Raw genomic sequence first — 20,965 nt, forward strand, 5'->3', positions numbered from 1 at the left:
TCTGTCTGTCCCTCTCCCTCTCTCGTCCTCGCCTGCAGTTGCACCCCCCTCTCCCCCCCCGTCGCAAACTTTGTCCGCGATTTCGGCGCCAATATTTCCACAGCCTTGCAGCGGCGTATGCCGACACGGAGTGACACTGTGTATTACCCTTCCATGTAGCCTGAATTTTCCACGTTTTGCAAACACACAGCAACTGCGCCTCGCTCGCAACCATCACGATTCCTGGGTGGGTTTTCGTTTAGTCTAGCCCTGTGGCCCTGAAGCCGAGGGGAAACGCTAGGCGCTCCATTCCTAGCCTCTTTCTCCTAGTGGCCTGCAGAGTAGTATTGAATGACATACTGGCCCTGTCGGGAGGGGGGGGAGAATCTGTTTGCTGATGATCTAGTACAAGGGTTGGTTGAAACGTGTTGTCGGGGCGCTGAAGTATGATCAAGTCTCTGTTGCACTGAGGCTGCACTCTGCAGGGTCACTGGCTTTTTGCTTCCTACATACACCGACGCACTGGCCATGACACGTACCAACTGAGACACGGACGATTACACTCGATGGATACGAAATCGTCGATTGGATATATACTTTGCAAAGCTATGTAATTGCCAGCGGCCGGACCTGGACCGGGCCAATCATGGCGGCTATACACATACTCGTCTGGGCCCCTGCATGTTGAATGCAGCTCGCCTACGGAAGAAGAGCCCGTAAACGACTCAGGATCGCACACCGACACACCGCTTCAGCATCCTGCGTAGATGGCGTTGGCAAAGAGGGCATAGGTGTCGGCGTTGTTGAGCTCCTGGTTGGCCGAGAGGCCCTGGACGGCGTCGTAGCCGTAGCCGAGGTCGTCAGTGCCCTGGATCTGGCTGAGATGCGTGTCCTCGTGGATGTTCGTCGTGGCCTGGTCCTGCGCGTGGCACTCCCGGGTGACGGCCGGCAGGTCGTCAAAGTAGAGGTCGCAGTAGACCATGTAGCTCTCGCTCGGCACCGTGTACGCAAGCACGTTGCCGCCGCAGTCGTTGCCGACGTCGCTGCAGTAGTACTGTGCCACGCCCGACGACGTCGAGCTGCACTCGCGCGCGACCCGGGAGAAGACGCCCGCCACCTCTTGCCGCGTCTGCGAGTCCGAGGCTTTAAAGTACTCTTGCATCTTGTTGGCGGACCCCGACGAGGCGGCGCGGCCCGCGGCCGTCGCGAGCTGCTGGCAGTTGCGCAGCGCCGTCTGCGTAACCTGCAGCTTCTGGCCCTGGCAGTCGCTCTGCACGACGCTGCGCTTCATCGTCTGCGCAAAGGCGTGGCGCGCCGCCGCCGCGTGCCGCCCTTCGACGCTGACCTCGACCGTGTTAGACTTGTAGGGCACGGCGCCGGTGATGCCGTCCTGGCCGACGACGGAGAGCGAGCCGGCGGCGTTGACGCTGAACTTGCCGCCGGTGGAGAGGTCGTGGGCCTGTGCGACGTCGATGCTGATCTCGATGGACTGGCCAGCGGGGATGCGTTGGATAGCAGAGTCTTGGATCTTGCTGGTGGAGATTCTCTTCTTGATGCCAAGGAATGGAACAGCGTGGTCTTTGCTCGGGGGTCAGAATGAATCCAGTCAGTTATACGTGGCAGGGCCAAAACTTACCACCAGTCGTCACCTTGACCTTTTGCACAGCAGAGGAATCAAAGATGCTTCCGGGCTTGAGCAGGCTAATGTCGTCCTTGCCATTGTTCTGCACAGTGGCCTTTACCTGAGAGTTGCCGACAGCTTGCAGTGTGACATCGAGCTGGCCCTTGGAGACATCTCGTAGTGCAACTGCGGACACAGAGGCAGCGCCAGTGAGAACAGATAGAAACTTCATTGTGAAAAGAAAAGTGAGTGGAGATGCGGCTTATATAGAAGGTGTTTTGATGCTGGCCATAAAGGTTCTCACGACAGGATACTCAACTCTTTTATAGTCGTTCTCATTGGTACCGAAGCATCTGGATTGCTGCGCGCGGCGTGGTCGCTCTACATCATGGGGTGCCTCTGCCAGCTCAAGCACGTAAATTAAGCGACCTTCCACCCCGAAGCTAAGGATGTTTAGCGGCTTCAGATATATTTCACCGGTGCAGAAAACAATGTGACTTTCCTGATTCTGCCTGGCTCGGTCGACCTGTCAGCACAAGTTCAATACAGTCAGTCCATGGCGGTGACGGCTAGAAACGCCACTATCGAAGGGGCGAGGTCTATGGAAGGCTCTAAATTGACTTCTGGGCTCGAGTTCCTGCCAAGCCGCCTCATTCCGGCTGTCGGAAGCGATTTACGCCGCATGGTTCGTGCCAACTACTTATCTGCTGGGCCGACAGCAGCTCGGAACGAAGCGAGCCGAAGCAATGTCGGCCAAGTCCTGGTCTTGCCAACACGGGTAAAACAGTGTCCCTAAGATAGACCTCTCTCAGGACTTCTTGAGGACTGTGGAAAACATGCAGGAATACATCAGTTAGCATGCGCTTTCCTAAAATGACCAAAGTGGAAGCGGACCGCATGGTTGCGACAGTCTGTCTGTCAAGCGTCCAGGTGATCACACTGGTTTTTAGGAAGGTGTCGATTCAATCTAGACTTTTCTAGATTATTACAGAGCTCGGCTTAGGCTATTTAGTTTTAAAAGGAAAGATGACTGCATGCCGACTCGGCGCATTACAGTGCAGCTTGCTAGGCGGTTTCAAAAGCGCAGAGTCGAACTAACCTCCGGCGAGCCAGCAAGCCTCATAAACGAAAGTATGCGTAACCAGTTCACCGTCGCTCGTATATACATCAACAAGTGAAAGCGGCTTTGACATTTAGGAAGCTCACTAGATCAGGAGAGTGCACGTCCAAGGTCGCGTTGCTACGCTCTAATCAAGGTGGCCGTCGGAAGAGAACAGAGAGAGCTCTTACTGTGTGCGCCAATCGGCTTGTAAAAGATAGCCCTAGTTCAAACGAGAACATCTACCTTCCCAAATTGTCATTTTAGCTTTCATGCTTGATTTTAAAAATGGGGGAGAGTCCGTCGCAAAAGCGCCGCGCTTCCAAGGACTTCTGCACCCCAGAGTCCCGTGTTGTAAGGCACTCCAATATCACTCTAATATACAAGCAAAGTTCGGGCAAGATCAACTTTGGAAACCCGGTCAAGGTTGCGTCGGCAAACTCCAAGTGCGGGGGGAACGCAGATGAACAAGCCAATAGATAGCAGTAGCGGGTAGAAGTGCAATAGGCACTAACATCGCCAAACACGACGTGGCTTGGTGTCAAATCTCACCTTCCGAAATGGGCACCACCCTCTGTGTGCCGCAATTCCGAAGGAGTTTGGCGGTTTGCTTGTAGACAAGCTTATACCGGTAGGATGATCACTGGCAAGGGTATATATTTTCGAAATGTTGTTCAAGTTTTTGGGCGCACCTCGGTACATGAACGCGAGGCTACCCTGCCACGGGGCATGAGCCCTTCCGATATTCTCAGACTGTCAACTCGGCGAAGCCAAGAGATAGCAAGCTAAGGCACACTGTCCGCGATAATTGCCTGACAAGCATAGAACAATAGTGCAAGGCTCTGCTTTTGGTGTACAATCGACCACCTAGGGCCATGAAGTGTATGACTCACCTCAGCTGCAAATTGAAGAAAAGAAAACGAAAAAGGGGAAAAAGAGAGAAATAAAGGGAAACACAATCACTTTGAAACAGCACCGTGTCGTCGGACGGGTCAGGCAGTGGAAAACAAAACCAGAATAGCGCTTTACTGCAGGCTAGTGAAGCTGCTTAACAAGTATCACTATTATGGTCGTGGTTGGTACAGCGCCATATGATGAAGCTACCAACCAACTACAAAGAGAAAACAGATATTATTCAAATGCCATAATTCTATAAATCGATATATTCCAAATCAGGAAGGAGAAACTGAATTTCGGGTTCCGTGGCTTGGTATGCAGTGGGATGGAATCAAGTGTGGCTGACAAACCAAGTGGCGCAAACTCCCAACTCAAATGTGGCGCCGTACTTCCCAAAGCTCTCACCAGCTCTGTCCATTCAACAACTATCAACAAGCATCTTCGAAACAACGGCCCGTCGACAACCAATTCACGATCGCAAAGGGGAGGATAATAATCCGTTCTGAATCTACCTCTCTCCTTCCCACATCACAGCCCGACGCCGCTCCCGCGCGCGCTACAAGGACCAATGGCGACGGAAACGACCATGGCCGCGACGGTCTCCGGGGGCCCAGCCGCGACGGTCCTCAACCACTCCGTGAAGCCGTACACGTTTGCCTTTTCGCGCTTCCTCCGCGAGACGTACCAGGTCGGGCTGCCCGTGGACCGGCCCATATGCAAGGCGTACCAGACGGGCAGCTGCCCCAACGGCACGCGGTGCACGGAGCGGCACGTCGCCGACGGCAGCAAGGCGTCGTCGTCGTCGCACCACCACCCGACCGGCGGGCTTAACTCGCTCGTCTGCAAGCACTGGCTGCGCGGGCTCTGCAAAAAGGGCGTGCCGTGCGAGTTCCTCCACGAGTACAACCTGCGCAAGATGCCCGAGTGCAACTTCTTCATGCGCAACGGCTACTGCTCCAACGGCGAGGAGTGCCTGTACCTGCACGTCGACCCGCTGTCCAAGCTGCCGCCGTGCCCGCACTACGACATGGGCTTCTGCCCGCTCGGGCCCGTCTGCTCCAAGAAGCACGTCCGCCGGAAGCCCTGCCCGTTTTACCTCGCGGGCTTCTGTCCAGAGGGGCCAGAGTGCAAGCGCGGCTCGCATCCCAAGTGGTCCAAGAACCTGGACCCGCCGACCGTCAAGCCCGAGCCCAAGACGGAGGAGGAGACGAGGGCCGAGATGGAGCTGCTGCAGCAGCAGCACCAGGCGCAGCAGCAGGCACAGTCCGGATACGACGATGGCGACAGGCAGCGGGATAAGGATGATCGCTTTGGCGGCCGTCATGGTGGTAGGGGCGGCGGTAGGGGCGGCTGGAGAGGTGGCGGCCGAGGCCGGGGACACTTTAGGGGCAGAGGAGGATACTAGCTGTGGCATGGCAGGGATAGGTGGTGGTAGACAGGCTAGGGAAAGAGGAAGATACAAAAGATGGACGTGACGAGATTGCATGAGTATGGAGGCGTTTGTAAGGGGTTGAGATTACATTACGGACTATGATACCCGCAGGCGGATTAAAAAGTAGGCCTATCAGGCCCTGTACGAAACATTGAGGAACTGGCTTTTAGATGAAGCGTTTTAAATAGTAATATCATTATTGGGATATTTAGTTTTCTGTATATGCACAGCGGAGTCGTGACGTCGTCTATGTAACAATTAACTTGCAGGTTATCCTAATTTATACACGGCACATGTGCCTGGGAATGGCGTCGAACTCTCGAGCTCTTTACGCGGCCGGCTCTTTCGCGGGTGTCCAGAGAGCACTGTCTCTTTCCGACGTCCAGGCATTGATCTCTGAAGGCACGGCGATGAACTCGTTGCTGGCATTGTCGCCGTCTTCGCTGGGCGTGCGCGAGGATCCCTCCTCGCTGGCCTTCCAGGTCGAGAGCTGATCGACGCGACGAATGCCCATGAGCCACGAAACCAGCCCGCGCGGGGCCCAGCGGCCGACAAAGCCATAGACGCTGGAGCCAAGGCCGATGCGCACCGTGTCGCTGGTGATGGAGCCGTCAATGACGTCAAACACAGAGTTATGCAGGCGTCGCAGCGAGCTTCCCTTGAAGCCACGGATGCGCGCCCCGGATATGGCGGAGCTCGTCTGCGCGACAAAATTACGGGCGTAGACGTGTCTCGCGCCGTCTGGCCAGACGAGCGTCTCCTGGGGCTGGCCGGTCGTGTGCTGGCCCTGGCCGATGGCGAGGTTGCGGGCAGGGACGAACCCGGCAAAGTCGAAAGTGCCTAGCTGCATATGCGTCACGGGGATATCGAGAGGGCGCAGCTCCGCGGTCAAGACCTCCGTAAAGGCTGAAAGCGCAGAGCAGACGGTAGCTTCCGGAGCGTGGAACGGAGGGTTGATGGACGAGATGATGGAGGGTGTCAGCACCATGACCTTGGGCGGCACCCACTTCTCACCAATAGGCTGGAGTCGAGATGTGAGCAGCGGGAGGAAAGCCTGGATGGTGAGGATGGGGTGTAGGAGATGCGTGTTGAACAAGTCGGCGAAGCTCGAGGGAGGTATCGTCGCAATCGGCGAGGTCTGGTAGTGGAGGCTCGGGATGAGAATGACGGATCGCAGAGTCAGCTGGTTGGGCTTTATGTGAGGACCGGGAGCATGCGGCGACTGGAGGTACGCCGCAAACTTTTCGATAGCAGATCCGGCGCTAGGAGGCTGCAATATGTGTTAGCATCAGGAATCAGCCTCCAGGCCGACGCACGTGGGTATACTCACATTCGTCGTATCAATCTTCAGAGGAGCGATATCTTGGCGCGCGTAAGATTGCACCATTTTCTCGTCCTCGGGCGCGTCGCAGACGACGTACACGATGAAGCCGCGTCTCTCCATGTCCAGCGAGAGGGACTTGGTCAGGGGCAGTGTAGGCGAACCAGCGATGACGACGACTTCGGTGCGGCCACCGTTCCTGGCACGCTTGGCACGCCGTGATTTTCGCATCGACCTGGACTTTTGGTAGCCTTTGAAGACTACGGTACCGCAGACAACGACGATGACGCCTGTGAGAATCTTGTGTTTTGACACCCAATCTTGGGCGCGCTCCCATGTTGACATGGAGACCACGACCACGGGCACCTTGACGGGCGGCGCGGGCCGCATCGAGTCAGGAATCCATGTCTGGGAGCTCAGGGTGTCGCGAACGACGTTGGCGGCGCGGTCGACACCTTTGTCTATGAAATCGGCCGCATCGTTTGTGTACTGCCGGAACTGCACGGGAATCTTTCCCAGCTGAAAAAAAAAACTTACATTAGCAAAATGATGCGATGAACATAGTAGCTTTCTCTTATAGAGGACTTACCAGGTCTACAAACTGCTGCTCATCTACCGGCATGATGATCGAGATGGTCGTGACATGTGTGATGGGATGAAAGAGGAGGCGGTTGAGCGACAGTGACGCTATTCAGCTTTTTTCGGCCCAAAACGGTGCCTTGTTTGGTTGCTGGCGTTTAGTGGGGCAGACCACCGTTTCGCGCGATACCTAGCGGCTGGAGTTGCCATGGGCATGTGCCATGCTCACATGCGTATTAAATCTGAAGAGAGACAACTATTCAGAATGCTGAATTATGGGAGAGTTCGATTTGAGGGTAGAAATCGGAGCGAGAGCCTTGCGGCACTATTCACACTGATGTCGAACTTGTGAGCATGTAACTGTGGCTATCACAAACGGGTGACCTCTGCCATACATGCCCGGCCTTTAGACGTAACGACTGACGCTAACATGGAAGTGGCACGTGTATTCCGGAAGTGCCGCTGTGAGTTGGTGACTATGATAGCCGTTGAGCTAGATGAAGCTAAATCACGAAATGCAACAGACAGACAGGATTTGCCTTTGCTGTGCAAGTGAAGAAGAAGGCGACCAACCAATAACATGTTACAGGGTAGCAAGCATGTAAGTTCGGCGTAAAGCTCGGCGTAGTTGCCTCAGCTACTCCAGCATGGCGGACGCACCTAGACTCGAGGCTTGGGGCCGTACCGGTGGAATGCAATGTATCAAGTTGATATCAAGATCAAACACCTGAATTGAAGTTGAAAATACACTGATTACCATTTTCTGGTCCTGGCTGCTATTTTGTCGCAACACGCTGCTATAAACATTAGCCTGCCTAGGTACGGCTTCCAAGACCAACTCTTCCATCCTACCCAACCCGAACAGTCCGCCATGGTAGGTACCTACCTAGTGCGCAGTACCCTCCAGCGCATCAGAGGCCCGATTTCCTTCCCCAACTGCCCCCCCAAACAATCCACTCACAGCGCTGTGGCGCGTGCGGGGGAACAGCTACAGGGCCGGTGATAACAGTTCCGCAAGCTCGGAGGACCCCGCCAAACCCGCGCATCCCGGAGCGACACCAGCTTCACTCGCGGTGCGCCCTCCGCGACGTTGGTCCATCTTTCCCCGGGTTACCCCAAGACTCGTGACTTGCACCGCTTCTTTATTTATCAGGTTCCCCAACTATATCGCCGTCTTCCTATCTTTTGCACACCCCCACTCCTTCTCCCCTGACTTCCCAACTCAATTGCGTCGGAGACTGTCCCTCTCAAAGCCCATAATGTTGATGGACTACCTCCAACACAGGCGCGACTGGTATGTGTGTAGCTTCACAATCTTGCTTGGCCCCTGCTCTAACAATTGTCGAAAATTGATAGCCGCACCAAGCAGGAAGAACGGCTAACCCGCATCCGCGCTCTCAAGTCCTACCATGGTCCCTTCGGTGTCCTAGACAAGGAGATTGTCAACAAGCCTATTCAGCAGCTGGTCAAAGAGGTTCACAATGACCCCAGCAAAGCAACACAAATTCTCAAAACATATGGCAAGGTCGCCCTCAAGGCCCAAGAAAAAACCAACTGCGTCACGGAAATACTCCTCGACTCTGCTGAGAAGTGGGTGACGGATGGCTCGATTAACCTCAAGGGTCCCTTGGCTGGCATCCCCGTCAGCTTGAAAGATACAGTCGACATCACTGGCTATGATACTACCGTCGGATACAGCCGTTATGTCGGCATGAAAGCTACAGACGGCCCTACGGCGCGCATCTTGAAGGACGCCGGTGCCGTCCCTTACGTCAAGACCAATGTTCCCATCACCCTGCTCAGCTTCGAGTCCGCCAACGATGTCTGGGGCACATCAACCAACCCCTACAACAAAAAATATACGCCTGGTGGCTCCACCGGTGGTGAGGGCGCTCTGTTGGCTCTTGGTGGCAGAATTGGTGTCGGCAGCGATGTTGCCGGCAGTGTCCGCTGCCCTGCGCACTTTTCCGGCATCTACTCTCTCAAGTGCTCTACCGGCCGCTGGCTGAAGCTGGGCATGCGCACTAGCATGCCCGGACAGGATGGTATTCCTGCTGTATATAGCCCAATGGCCCGCACACTCAACGACCTCACCTACTTTACGCGCTCCATTATTCAGATGAAGCCCTGGAACTACGACTACTCCATCCACCCCATCCCGTGGCGATCTGACATCGAAAAAGCCTATGCCGAGAAAAAGAAGCTCCGTGTGGGCGCCATGCGCACCGACGGCGTCGTCGACCCTAGCCCTGCGTGTGCTCGCGCTCTCGAGATGACTGTCAGCGCTCTGCGTGCCGAGGGTCACGAGATTATCGACGACATTGCGCCCCCAGAGCCCTACGAGGCCCTGCAGCTGGCCTCGCAGCTGCTCGATGCCGATGGTGTGCAGACGGCCATGTCCTTTTTCCGCACCGGCGAGGGCAATGACCGTGGCGTGGCCCAGATGCGGTTCTACTTCAATCTGCCCCGCATCGTCAAGTATGCGCATTACCTCTGGGTCCGATACGTCCGTCGCGATCCCGTCTGGGCCGGCATCCTCCTCAACTGGCACCCCAAGACCACCTACCAGTACTGGCAGCTGATTGCCAAGCGCGAGGCGTACAAGCGCCGATGGTTTGAGTTTTGGGAGGATAAGAGATTCGACTTTATTGTCGCTCCTCCCAACGCCACCCCCGCTGTTCCCCACGGCGGCATGCATGACGCATGCAGCAGCTGTGGCTACACATTTCTCTTTAACCTGGTGCGTTTTCCGTGATTCATGAAATATTTTGAGCCAGAACTTTGCTAACACTCGGTAGCTTGATTATACTGCTGGTGTCATTCCCGTAACGCACGTCGACAAGAAAAAGGACCAGCTGCCCAAGGGCTTCAACGTCCGCAACCTGAACGGCGTCGCCCGCGGCGCCTACAAGCACTACAACGCCGACGACATGCACGGCCTCCCTGTTGGTGTACAGGTGATTGGCCGCAGACTAGAGGAAGAAAAAGTCCTTACCTTGATGAAGAGAGTAGAAGACGCCCTCGGCGAGGACAAGTTCAAGCTGTTGGAGCTGGACTAGGACGCCTGGCCTGGAGCGGAAATTCTATAGAACGACGGACCGATACCATTAGTGAGTATAGCCACAATGACAGCCAGCACTGTTTAGAATATAAAATTTGTTGCACCTGATTTGTTCAATTCTGGACCTTGTGACGTAAAACGACATGTAGGATTTTGTTTTGCCTGTGAACTTTTGGTCTCTCGTTACTGCGGCTCCGATCTCGGCGGCCGACTACCTCGACGGCGCGCTTACATGAAAAGGTATAAAAGCTCGTATTCTCCATCGCAAATGCGGAAAGAGCTCTCATATAAACGTCTTCTCTCGGAAACAATATTCTCGAAAGATTCTTTAGACTGATAATTCGAGCTTTTATAATTGACAGACAATGGCGGAACAGAGCAAAGATCACTGGCACTCTGGTGTAAGTGGCCAAGCCCTAAATCACCAACCCCGCAAAATCCCCCTCTAACACTGTTCCCGCGTCGTTACCAGAACTACCAGCACTCGGCGTCTTTTGTGCCAAAGCTGGCCGGCAAAGTGACTCAGTGGCTTGATTTACAAAAAGACGATGTTGTACTGGATATTGGCTGCGGCGGTAGGTCGTCTTTCCCTGCCTCCCATCGTCCACAAGGCGGGTTGTGGACGTTGGCTAACCTCGAATGATAAAAGATGGCATCTTGAATCTGGAATTCGCCAAGGTGCTGTCCCAGGGCAAAGGGTCCATCCACGGCATCGATAGCTCCGCAGCCATGATTGAAGCGGCCAAGGAGCTGTGCAAGGAGCATCCGAATGCTACCTTTGAGGGTACGACCACACAAACCACACAATCACCAGAAACTCGTGCCACAAGTCCTCCGGGGGAGAAGCTAACCATCTACAGTTCTCGACGGGAACAAAATGCACAGCAGCGCCGCGCTCCAGCAGGGAACGTTTACCAAGGTCTTTTCCAACGCCGCCATGCACTGGATCCTGCGGGAAGAAGCCACCCGCCAGCCCTTTTTCCGCGCCGTGCACGCCGCCCTCGCGCCCGGCGGCACGTTTGCCTTTGAGATGGGCGGCCTCGGCAACATCAAGGAGATGGCGGCCGCGCTGCTCGTGGCCTGCGCACCGCGCGCGCCCGGCGGGATGCCGGCCGTCGTGGCGCGCCACTACCCGTGGTTCTTCCCCGACGAGGCCTGGGCGACGGCGGCGCTCGAGGGCGCGGGTTTCCGCGTGGACCGCGTCGAGCGCGAGTGGCGCCCGACGGCGGCGGACAAGGGCGGCGTGGAGGGCTGGGTCAGGTTGATGGGGAGCATGATCCTGGAGAGCGTGCCGGAAGGCGCCGAGAGGGAGGATGCGATCAGGGAGGCGGTCGAGGCGCTGCGGGTGGTGTGTGATGATGGACGAGGGGGGGAGATGATTTCGTATGTGCGTCTCAGAGCATTGGCTACAAAAGTGTAAACGGGCGGCCAAAAAACCGAAAAGACTACGAGTGAACTGTTGCAACGAACTTTACATACTCAGTCTATGGTTGGGTACTGAGAACGTACAGTGCCTGTGTCAGTGTCTTGTCAGGCCCGCGGTAGCCAGGGTTTCTCAGGCTGGTGGATGAAATAAACACAATGACTTACATGCTAGAAACTTCTACTTACATGGTATTTCATGTTTATTAATCCCTGGTTGGTGAATGAACACCGCTACCAGGCAGCAGACTGGCGTGTAGCAGTGAATCAGTCAACGACCCCACCTTGGACTTCAATCGTTGTGGCGGATTGTTAAAAAAAGTACCACCCCGTGCAAACGCTTAACAATACAAAAACCACACGACATGTCATGACCGCCCCCCCCGGCGGCCTCGTTTGATCGATGCGGTAGACCCGGCAAGCAAGATGGACCAAGATCAAGAGATTCGGTCGTACGTGCACCTGGTCCAGCTTCCGCGGGCCGACGACGCGTTGCGGATGCTGAGGCTCGTCGCCTCGGCCGTCAAGCCGATCATGCGCAAGCACCGGTGGCGTGTGGGCGAGCTGTCCGAATTCTATCCGGACGAGGAGACCCTGATGGGTACGTTTTCCTTCAAAAGCCCACTGATCTACAAGAATTTTTCACCTTTTCTTCCACTTTTCTTTGTTTTCACACTGATTTGAGAATAATGCAAAAACTGACGGTCGCTGGGATCGACGGCAGGCTTGAACTACAACCGCGGACAGCGAATTTGTCTGCGGCTGCGGTTCTTCGGCAACACGACGCTCTTCATGGGTCTTGACAGGGTCATGGACACGATGCTGCACGAGTTGTGCCACAACGTGCACGGCCCGCACAACGACGCCTTTCACGCGCTGTGGGAAACGCTACGCGACGAGCACCTGACATTGTCCCTGTCCGGCTACAGTGGCGCGTCGTTTCTGTCCGAAGGCCGTCGATTGGGCGGCAGTGCGTCCGCGATCCCTGCGCGTGAACGCGGCCGGGTGTTGTCGCGTGGTGGGGGAGGCGGTGTGGTGGCCGTGGCCGGTCGTCGACTCGGAGGCGGGACGAGGCCGGCGCTGCCGCCGACGCCAGAGATGCGACGCGCGGCGGCGGCCGAGGCGGCAGAGCGCCGAAACAGGGTGCTGGAGGGCTGCGGCGCCAACACGCTCGATCAGACGCAGATTAGGGACATTGGGGAGACGGTGCGACGCAACGGGTTCAAGACCCAGGCGGAGGAGGATAAGGCGAACGATGTGGCGATTGCGCAGGCGCTTGCGGAACTCATGGGGGAGGACCGGGGACCGAGCCGGCAACGGACGTCGCCAGCAAGCTCAAGCAGTGGTCCGGCTAATCGAAATGCGCCGGCAGCACGGAGCCGCCTATTGGCGATGATGGAGCAGCAAGGCAGCCTTCGGCGTCGAAATGAGAACGTTGCCGCCAGTAGCGGGAGCAGTGGTGGCTCCGCGGGCTGGGCGTGTTCGGTGTGCACGTTGCATAACCCGGGAGGCTATCTTTGCTGCGATGCGTGCCAAAGTGAGCGCAAGGACATACCGGTAATAGACCTCACGTAGCCTGTGAGGAAGGGAATTGGTCTCCAACGACGGAACGACCAGTGAACGACGTATTCTGTATTACTGGTATTATACCGCATTGTGGGGAGTGTCAAGACATCAGATGGTTGGCGAGATGGAAAGGCATAGATAGCGCGAGATTGTAGTTGCATAAAGCAAATTGGTTTGTTACTGGAGTGTTCATTAGATAAGGTTAACCAAAGGGCTCGTATTTTAAATGAGCTTTGGAGTGCAATATAAGTTGATAACGAGTGCTGATCGTCGGCTTACAAGAGGGATAGGATCGGCGATCCTGTGGAGTCTGCGCTGGAAACTGGCAGCGAGACTGACAGGGATGGCTTCGTCGTTAGACTGTTTTCACGGAACGTAGTCAGTTAGGTTATTCTGGCACACAAACCTAGAAGCCAAAGGTCTGTCGCTCTTGGTTTCTCGTAATTCTTTTACCCAGGAAACGTGGCGTAGCTGTAAATAGGTTTCAGGGCGCTCTTTGACCACGTGAGGCTTTCGCTGGGAGATTTGCGGGCAAAAGAGGCCGACATGGGCATTCAAACGGGGCTCTAAATTCCCATGTATTTTGCGGAACCTGCATAGCGGACTCTGCTCCGTACAACTTCGGATTGGGTTGGCGCGCGCGCATGACTTGGTGTGTTGGATGCACACAGCCGGGTGGCTAGCGTGCAGCGACTGGCATTGATATTGATAGCGTAGCCGTAAACAGCGGAAGCATATGACCGATTTGCACACCAATTATTGGACTTGGGCTGCCTTGACAAGATGCCCAGACGCGTGTCGTGAGGTATTCCAATTGGCTGCTGGGAGGATAGCGGGCGGTAATTAAGATTTGACGGGAAATCTGGCCGCAACAACGGTAGGCCGGCTTGGCTCCTTGGTCCCCGGTCCTGAGTGCTACGTTGGGTTGAGGCTTTTGGGATCCCGATATGCCGAAATGAGCTTTGCACAATGCAAATCGAGATGAACGACTGATGAAATAATCGAGTAAATCGTCAAGGTTGGATGCAATGATACAGCGGCAGGCAGCAGGCAACCTGTTGGCTCCTGCGGTGGTGAGGCATATCGCACGAGGTTCACGCTCAGTTGGACGTCGGCTCTGATTATAATGTCATCAGCAGCAACACACCGAGTAAGGCGGCAAGAGACATGTCAGCCTCGAACCCTTTCTTTCTCTGTGAATCCGGGCTTTTTATTTCCTTTGGCGGGATGCCACGCTGCGCAACGCTAGAGAGGAGCCCACACCAGGTTCTGGACCAGGTTGGACCCAGTTCCAGAACAGCGTAAAATCAAGGAACCGGGCGCAGAAAAGCTTGGAACAGCGGTCGGGCGCGCAGCCAGCCGCTGGTGTGCGTGCCGGCATGTGTAGTGTCTCACCTGAGGGCCGTTGCTCCCGGTGGACGAGGTTTTCTTTGTGCTGGAGGCGCTGTTTGTGTTGCTGTTGGTGGGAGCGAGATTTGTGCAGCGCTGGCTGGCTGGCTGGCTGGCTGGCTGGTGGTGGTGGTGAGAAGAGAGGACAAACGGAGCAAGGCGCAAGACACAGGCACACAGACAGGCACACAGACAGGCACACAGAGGGGGTAGCCAGCATCTGACACAGTGCTCGCATGGTGTGCATATTGAGCCGATATTGATAGCTATAACAGGGTCCTGTATAGACAGCCACGACACCCTCCCATCCACAAAACCACCTGGAGAATGTCGGGCGGCACTCCGCTGAATCGTCGTGACGGACTTCGCTGGGCGCACTGTGGCTTGCCACTCTAAACAAAACGGCAGTGCATAAAGTATAAGGTACTTACAGACAGGGCTGCTCGTCTGACTTGGGCACTCTTGCAGATGCAATCCTGCCAACGACTACCTGCAGTGAAGGAAAAAAAAAAAGGCTTGCCGTCCGCCAGCTCTTATAGGCGCACGATTTATAATTACGGATAGCTCCTCTCGCTTTGGTTGCCCTGTCTTGCTCAGCGCTGCCTCATTTTCAGCTTGGTGAGGGTCTTCGGGTCCTGGCTCGCGAAGGCTGTCGATCACTGGAGCAGGGACCGCCGGGGCTTGGAGGCACGGCAAAGGCAGAAGAGAGCCCTGCACCCTGCTGGCGGAGAGGAGGCGGGGGCTAGACTGTCCCAGTCCCAGGGGATGCGCCAGGTGGGAATAGCAGAACGGTGGGCTGCTGTCAAGCGGCTTGGGCGTCCGCTAACGTGCTGTATTTGTACATTTGCGGGCCGGCAAAGACGCTGCAGTGATACTCGGGTACTTGCAGATATATTTATCACTGACAACCGAGACAAGGACCCCTTTCCGCGGTTTGAGCCATTTGGCACGGAGTTGTAACGAGCTGCCAATTGTGGCCTGATGGGCAAACAAATTAAGAGCGAGATTAAAATTTAGCCCTCGACGCCGCAACAACGTCAAAACAAAGAATGAAATAGACACAAATGCAAACAGCCCACTGGTTCAGTGGCCCGGTGGAGCCCCCGCCATCATCCACCGCCAACTTCCCTGTTTTGCACCCCCAAGGCCCCCCAAAGGCCCCAAAGGCCCCAAGACCGCCCCGACACCGTCTGCAGCACATATTTTAGCTCTGATGATATCCATCCTCATGCCCATGCGCCTGCGTCTCAAAGTGCGGCCGTCCATCGAGTCTTGGACCGTGACCCAGACCAAAGGCCTAGCTTCGCTAGCAACCAACCTAACTAGCCATTTCTAGACACCTCTATTATTCCTCTTCCCCATCATACCTGTTTACCAGTACTGCTTGATGCGAAGAAAAAAAAGGCTCGACTCTGTAATCTCCACCCCACCTCTGCTTCATCGCCTATTCTCGCCCCGGCCCTCACTCTCTCCTCCTCTTTCTCACCCGTTTGCCCAGTATCTAGCCTACTAACGCTTATTTTGCCACTTCACGTTTTACGACTTGAACCATCTGCCATCTAATCTTTTGGATTATTCAATTCTGCCGGCTTTTATCTCTTCTCGCATCACTAGGTGCGACTGCAATCGCGACCTCTTGTCGTCACTGGCCGCCTTTGTCGCCCCATCCACCACCGAAAAGCAAGCCGCACACGATCCCCGATCCCACCCAGATCGGTAACTAATTGCCATACAATATATCTGTTGTGACGTTGCGCAACACCGAGACCCCTTTCCGACCACAATAAGACCAACAGACATGTTCCGACTGCCTACGGCCTGCTAGTCCGAAATTTCGCTGGCCTGGCGCATGCGCTCTGCATTTCGCCGGTCCCATCTCTTTACTGCCCTGTCTCGCTCGACCACAGCGTGACGACATCATCAGCTTCCCGTGCGCCGACGGGCGATGGGCGAGTCCTCGCAGCCTAAACCCGCCGACATGACCGCCTCCGACTCTCTCCATCTCGGCAGCACTCTCACAACCGCCACACCAGCGATCGCTGCTCACGAGCCTGTCTCTGCGACTGCCCCAGATCACCAGTCTGGCCCAGGCTATGTCGCCGCCGAGTCCAAGCCCATTTTGATCACGGCCGGTGGCCATGCTCACGCCACCAGCAATGGCCATACCGGCAGTCCTCGGTCGATTGGAGGCGGACGCTTCTTTCGTGATCCCCTCGGCATGTCTGCGCACGACAACCGCTCACAGTCTCAGAGCCCGTTTCGCCTCGCCATGCCCACAATCTCCCCAGCCCAGCTCGCCTTTTCAGCCATGCAATACCTGCCCGTACCCGTCATTGTACTCAACAACCTCAAGACCGTCGTCCTCGCCAACGAGGCCATGGGTAGAATGATGGGTCTCATAACCGACGACACCGCCGACGAGGAAACCTCGCTCACCATCGATCGACTTCGCGGTCAGACCCTCTCACAGGTCGGCATTGACATGCTACAGGACGGAAAACCTGTCTGGATCACTTGGGAGACGTTTTTTGACACTTTGGTCCACGAAATCGGCGTCCACCCGCCTGCCTCGGAGCAAAGTCCACCATCCGCAACCGCTGGCGCTGGCGACACGACTCCCACCATCAATGGCCCTGTGAGCCCGAGCAAACAACGGCGTGGCACGCCCACCAAGCCCACCCAGGACGCCATCATCGAAGTCATCATTTCTAGAAAGGGCCTGAATAAGACTACCTTTGACAGCCGCTACAAATCCAAAGAGTCCGAGTTTCACGCCTTTGCCAAAATGATTGTTACTGTCTGGGAAGTCGAGGACAAGCAGCTCTATTTCACCCTCACCTTTACTAGCACCCAGTCCACACCCTCGACCCCCGTCAACAGCAAAAAGAGCGTCGCCAAGTCCAGCGTTCTCGAAGCCGCCGAACGAAGATCCATCAACAACTCCAACCCTTCCTCCGTCGCCTCCAGCCGAGACTCGAGCTCCCCGGCGCTCAGCACACCCAGCGTCCTCACCATGTCTTCCAGTCCCTTCCCGCCCATGGGACCACCCTCCATTGCCGCCCACTCACAATCTAGCACACCATCCGTCCTGCAAAAAATCATTCGCATGAAGGATGCGCTCCTCGATAATACCCAGATGCCCATTCTGGCCATGTGGAAGGATGGTAGTGTCGCATTTCCCAACAAGGCAGCTCGATCCCTGCTTCCACATGATGCCGATCTCGATTCATTTTCCGATGGCTTCGACTTGCTGGGAAACTGGGAATTATGGACAGAGGACTTTGCAAGGAAGCTAGCAGTCGACGAGCACCCCCTGTCGATTCTACTCAAGACGTACACGCCATTTGCGAGTGCACGTGTTGGTGTCTTTGACTCGTATGGTAAGCGTATCGTCTATGATCTTCTCGGCGAAGCCATCACCGACGAGAAATCGGGCGAATTTATGGCCGGCGTCGTCACTTTCCGAGATGTTACGGTGATGACGGAAGAAATTTCCCTCATCAAGGAGCGCGACGAGGAACGTTTCAAAATAATCTGCGACACCATGCCCCAACTGGTATGGACTGCTTCCGCCAACGGATTGCACGACTTCTTCAACACTCGGTGGTACACATATACCGGCCTGTCACCTGAGCAGTGTCTCGGCTTGGGCTGGCAAAACTGCTTCCACCCTGAGGACAAAGTCGAGGCGCTATCAAGATGGCGAATATCTCTGGAGACGGGCAACCCCTTTGCCATGGAATATCGCTGCCGCAATAAAGAAGGCGAGTGGCGATGGTTCCTGGGGCGTGCACTCGCTGTGCGAAACCCGGAGACTGGTGAAATCGAAAAATGGTTTGGCACCTGCACCGATGTCCACGAGAGCATAGAGACGAAGCTGGCAGCAAAACACACACGCCAGCAGCTGCTCAGTGTCATTGCGCACTCCCGTGTCACAATTTTTACCGTTGATCCGAGTCGCCGCGTGACAATGCTTGAGGGAGCTTTGATCTGGGATACCACGTACGAGGACACTGGAAAGGGCCGCTGGTTCATTGGTGAGGACATGTACACTGTATTCAACAGGCTAACCGAGCAAATGCCCGAGGGAGAACGGCCGGATTGGCTCAATTCTATTGAAGATATACTTGAAGGCAAGCGCTCTGAAGATATCAAGGAGCACGGCCTTGATGATCGTTGGTATCGCACGCGCTTTCTTCCCATGCTCGGCAAGAAGCCGCAGAATGGAAGGCTAGCTACTGTAGAAGGCGTCATTGGCGTCGTCATGGACGTTACCGAGCTAAAGGATAGCGAGGAAGCCCTGCGTGTACAATCGCGCGCAAAGCACAAGGCTATTGCTAATGAAGCCGCCGCAAACGAGGCGAACCGGCTCAAAAGCCAGTTCCTGGCAAACATGTCCCACGAAATCCGAACTCCCATTACTGGTGTCCTCGGCATGGCTGAGCTTCTGAGCGACATGAGTCTAGACGAGGAGCAGCGCGACTATGTCGACAATATTCAGAGCTCTGCGACGTCTCTACTTACCGTCATCAACGACATTCTCGACTTTTCCAAGGTTGAATCTGGCCGACTCGACATTGAAGAGGTCCAATTCTCGCTCTCCATCATCCTCAAAGAAGTGGTGCGCATGCTCAAGTTTGCAGTCGAACGCAAGAACCTCGATTTTCAGTCCAACATTAGCGACGACATCGAAAACGACTTGGCCGTAATCGGAGATCCTGGACGCGTGCGCCAGATTATCACCAACCTACTCACAAATAGTATCAAGTTTACACACCAGGGCCACGTCCGTTTCTCAGTGCTGAAAGAGAAGGAAACAGCGGACTCGATCATTGTCAAGTTTACAATTGAAGATACCGGCATTGGTATTCAGGATGATGTTCGCCGAAAACTCTTTCAACCTTTCAGCCAGGGAGATGCCTCGACTGCCCGCAGATTTGGTGGAACCGGTCTCGGCCTTACCATCTGTAAGAATCTTCTCGACTTGATGCGTGGCGAGATTACGCTCGAGTCCACCGTGGGAAGTGGTACAACGGCAACTTTCTGGATTCCCTTTCATAAACCGCAGCGGCGCAAGGCACAGAATGTTGATGCGGGTGCTATTCCTGATCGCTTGCAGTCGGACCTGAGTCTGTCCTGTAATAGTTCAGAGTATGAAAATGCCATGACTGTTGCACCGTCGGGCTCTGATGGCTCCTCCGGACTTTCTGGGCTCCGTCGCCGCTACTCTGTGCGATCATCCCAGAGTATCGAGCAAGATCTGCCCCGATCCGAGCGAGCTGCCTTCCACATACTCGTCGTCGAGGACAATGCGGTGAACCAAAAGATTGCGACACGGACAATTCGAAAACTCGGCTTCCAAGTGACGGCGGCATGGAACGGCAGAGAGGCTTTGGAGTATGTAATTGGAGCCAGCGAGGGCCGGAACGCCAAGCCCGACATCATTCTCATGGATGTTCAGATGCCCATCATTGATGGCTACAAGTGCACACATCTAATGCGTCATCATCGCCCCTATAAAGGCCTCATTCATGATGTTCCCATCGTTGCTATGACGGCCTCTGCCATCCAAGGCGACCGGGAGAAGTGCAAGAAAGCTGGCATGGATGACTATCTAGCTAAGCCCGTGACGATGGCAATTCTCGAGCGCATGCTGATTCGCTGGTGTGTATCACGCCGCAAGTCGAGTCCTGTCACCGACCGCGCGGTGTCTGACTGCTCAGAACTGAGCGAACACTGTGATGCCTCCAACATTCCCCTTATTGCCGTCCAAGATCGTGGTGCTATTTCAAACGATAGCCTCGCTTCGGGCAACGAAACGCAGGACGACTCTACAGGCGGACCAATCACGCCGACACCGGCCACTGCGAATGGTCGAGACGAGCTGTCGCCCTTTGACTCCCCCTCGGTAGTCAATATGCCGCCACGTGTTCCGCGTCCTGAGAGAGACAAGGAGTTTTCTAGCATGCTGCAAGAGACGAAGCTCATTGACGCTGCAGGGGGTCCGGCAACTAATCTGCGCAGCAACAGTTATCAGGAGAAAGGCCCTGGAGAAGCGCTGACGGAAGCCAACATGACCAAGCTCGATATTGAGAACAAGCAACCGCATACCTAACGGCTAAGGGAGCTTGAAGCGAGCCACTCCACCGCATTCTCACTTGAAACAACCGCACGAAAAGTGCTGACGACTTTTTTTTTAATATACGAAAGCGACAATAAGCGAAAGCGATTTTATTTTACTGCTCGTGGCCACCTCACTGTCACAGAACTGGCTCTTTGGGTGGCTATCTGGGTAACTTTTTTCCAAGGCGCAACCGTTTCTTTTCACGCATCTGGTTTTTGCAAATACAAACACGGGTACATCAATGGGCTTATAATTTCATTGGATTACTGCCGGCAACACATTATTCATGTCGTTTCTTGGCATCGTTTCCTTTCGCACAAGTTCTTTGGGGGGCGACAGAGCTTCTGGCACAGACGTTGTTTCATGTTATTTTTCTTCCGGCAATACCTCACGTGGGGGAGTTTTAACTCTGGAGCTTTTTAGGGCTTTCTTTTTGCATGTTCGCTGGACACTATCATCTGTAATTCAAAGGGAA

General features: G+C 55.1%; 7 protein-coding genes across 7 annotated transcripts; 5 read left to right on the forward strand and 2 right to left on the reverse strand.

Annotated features, from left to right (window-relative positions):
* Positions 1-730: 730 nt before the first annotated feature.
* LMH87_005988 (uncharacterized protein) lies at positions 731-1,832 on the reverse strand (the record flags this gene model as incomplete). Its single annotated transcript, XM_056203805.1, has 2 exons — positions 731-1,557; positions 1,616-1,832. 2 exons carry the CDS (start codon positions 1,830-1,832, stop codon positions 731-733), a joined length of 1,044 nt encoding a protein of 347 aa, XP_056059226.1.
* Positions 1,833-4,164: 2,332 nt separating this feature from the next.
* LMH87_005989 (uncharacterized protein) lies at positions 4,165-5,001 on the forward strand (the record flags this gene model as incomplete). The annotated part of the gene is made up of 1 exon (XM_056203806.1): positions 4,165-5,001. The coding sequence occupies one exon, from the start codon at positions 4,165-4,167 to the stop codon at positions 4,999-5,001; it is 837 nt and encodes a 278-aa protein (XP_056059227.1).
* Positions 5,002-5,356: 355 nt separating this feature from the next.
* On the reverse strand, positions 5,357-6,971 carry LMH87_005990 (uncharacterized protein; the record flags this gene model as incomplete). The annotated part of the gene is made up of 3 exons (XM_056203807.1): positions 5,357-6,298; positions 6,359-6,868; positions 6,939-6,971. 3 exons carry the CDS (start codon positions 6,969-6,971, stop codon positions 5,357-5,359), a joined length of 1,485 nt encoding a protein of 494 aa, XP_056059228.1.
* Positions 6,972-8,187: 1,216 nt separating this feature from the next.
* LMH87_005991 (uncharacterized protein) lies at positions 8,188-9,987 on the forward strand (the record flags this gene model as incomplete). Its single annotated transcript, XM_056203808.1, has 3 exons — positions 8,188-8,222; positions 8,285-9,668; positions 9,727-9,987. 3 exons carry the CDS (start codon positions 8,188-8,190, stop codon positions 9,985-9,987), a joined length of 1,680 nt encoding a protein of 559 aa, XP_056059229.1.
* Positions 9,988-10,354: 367 nt separating this feature from the next.
* LMH87_005992 (uncharacterized protein) lies at positions 10,355-11,409 on the forward strand (the record flags this gene model as incomplete). The annotated part of the gene is made up of 4 exons (XM_056203810.1): positions 10,355-10,390; positions 10,462-10,564; positions 10,639-10,773; positions 10,850-11,409. The coding sequence occupies 4 exons, from the start codon at positions 10,355-10,357 to the stop codon at positions 11,407-11,409; spliced, it is 834 nt and encodes a 277-aa protein (XP_056059230.1).
* A 428-nt stretch (positions 11,410-11,837) lies between these two features.
* Positions 11,838-12,986, forward strand: LMH87_005993 (uncharacterized protein; the record flags this gene model as incomplete). Its single annotated transcript, XM_056203811.1, has 2 exons — positions 11,838-12,012; positions 12,136-12,986. The coding sequence occupies 2 exons, from the start codon at positions 11,838-11,840 to the stop codon at positions 12,984-12,986; spliced, it is 1,026 nt and encodes a 341-aa protein (XP_056059231.1).
* Positions 12,987-16,311: 3,325 nt separating this feature from the next.
* LMH87_005994 (uncharacterized protein) lies at positions 16,312-20,481 on the forward strand (the record flags this gene model as incomplete). Its single annotated transcript, XM_056203812.1, has 1 exon — positions 16,312-20,481. One exon carries the CDS (start codon positions 16,312-16,314, stop codon positions 20,479-20,481), a length of 4,170 nt encoding a protein of 1,389 aa, XP_056059232.1.
* Between the last annotated feature and the right edge of the window lie 484 nt (positions 20,482-20,965).

Source organism: Akanthomyces muscarius, chromosome 1 (genome assembly GCF_028009165.1).
Source record: "Akanthomyces muscarius strain Ve6 chromosome 1, whole genome shotgun sequence".
NCBI classification, from domain to species: Eukaryota; Fungi; Ascomycota; class Sordariomycetes; order Hypocreales; family Cordycipitaceae; genus Akanthomyces; species Akanthomyces muscarius.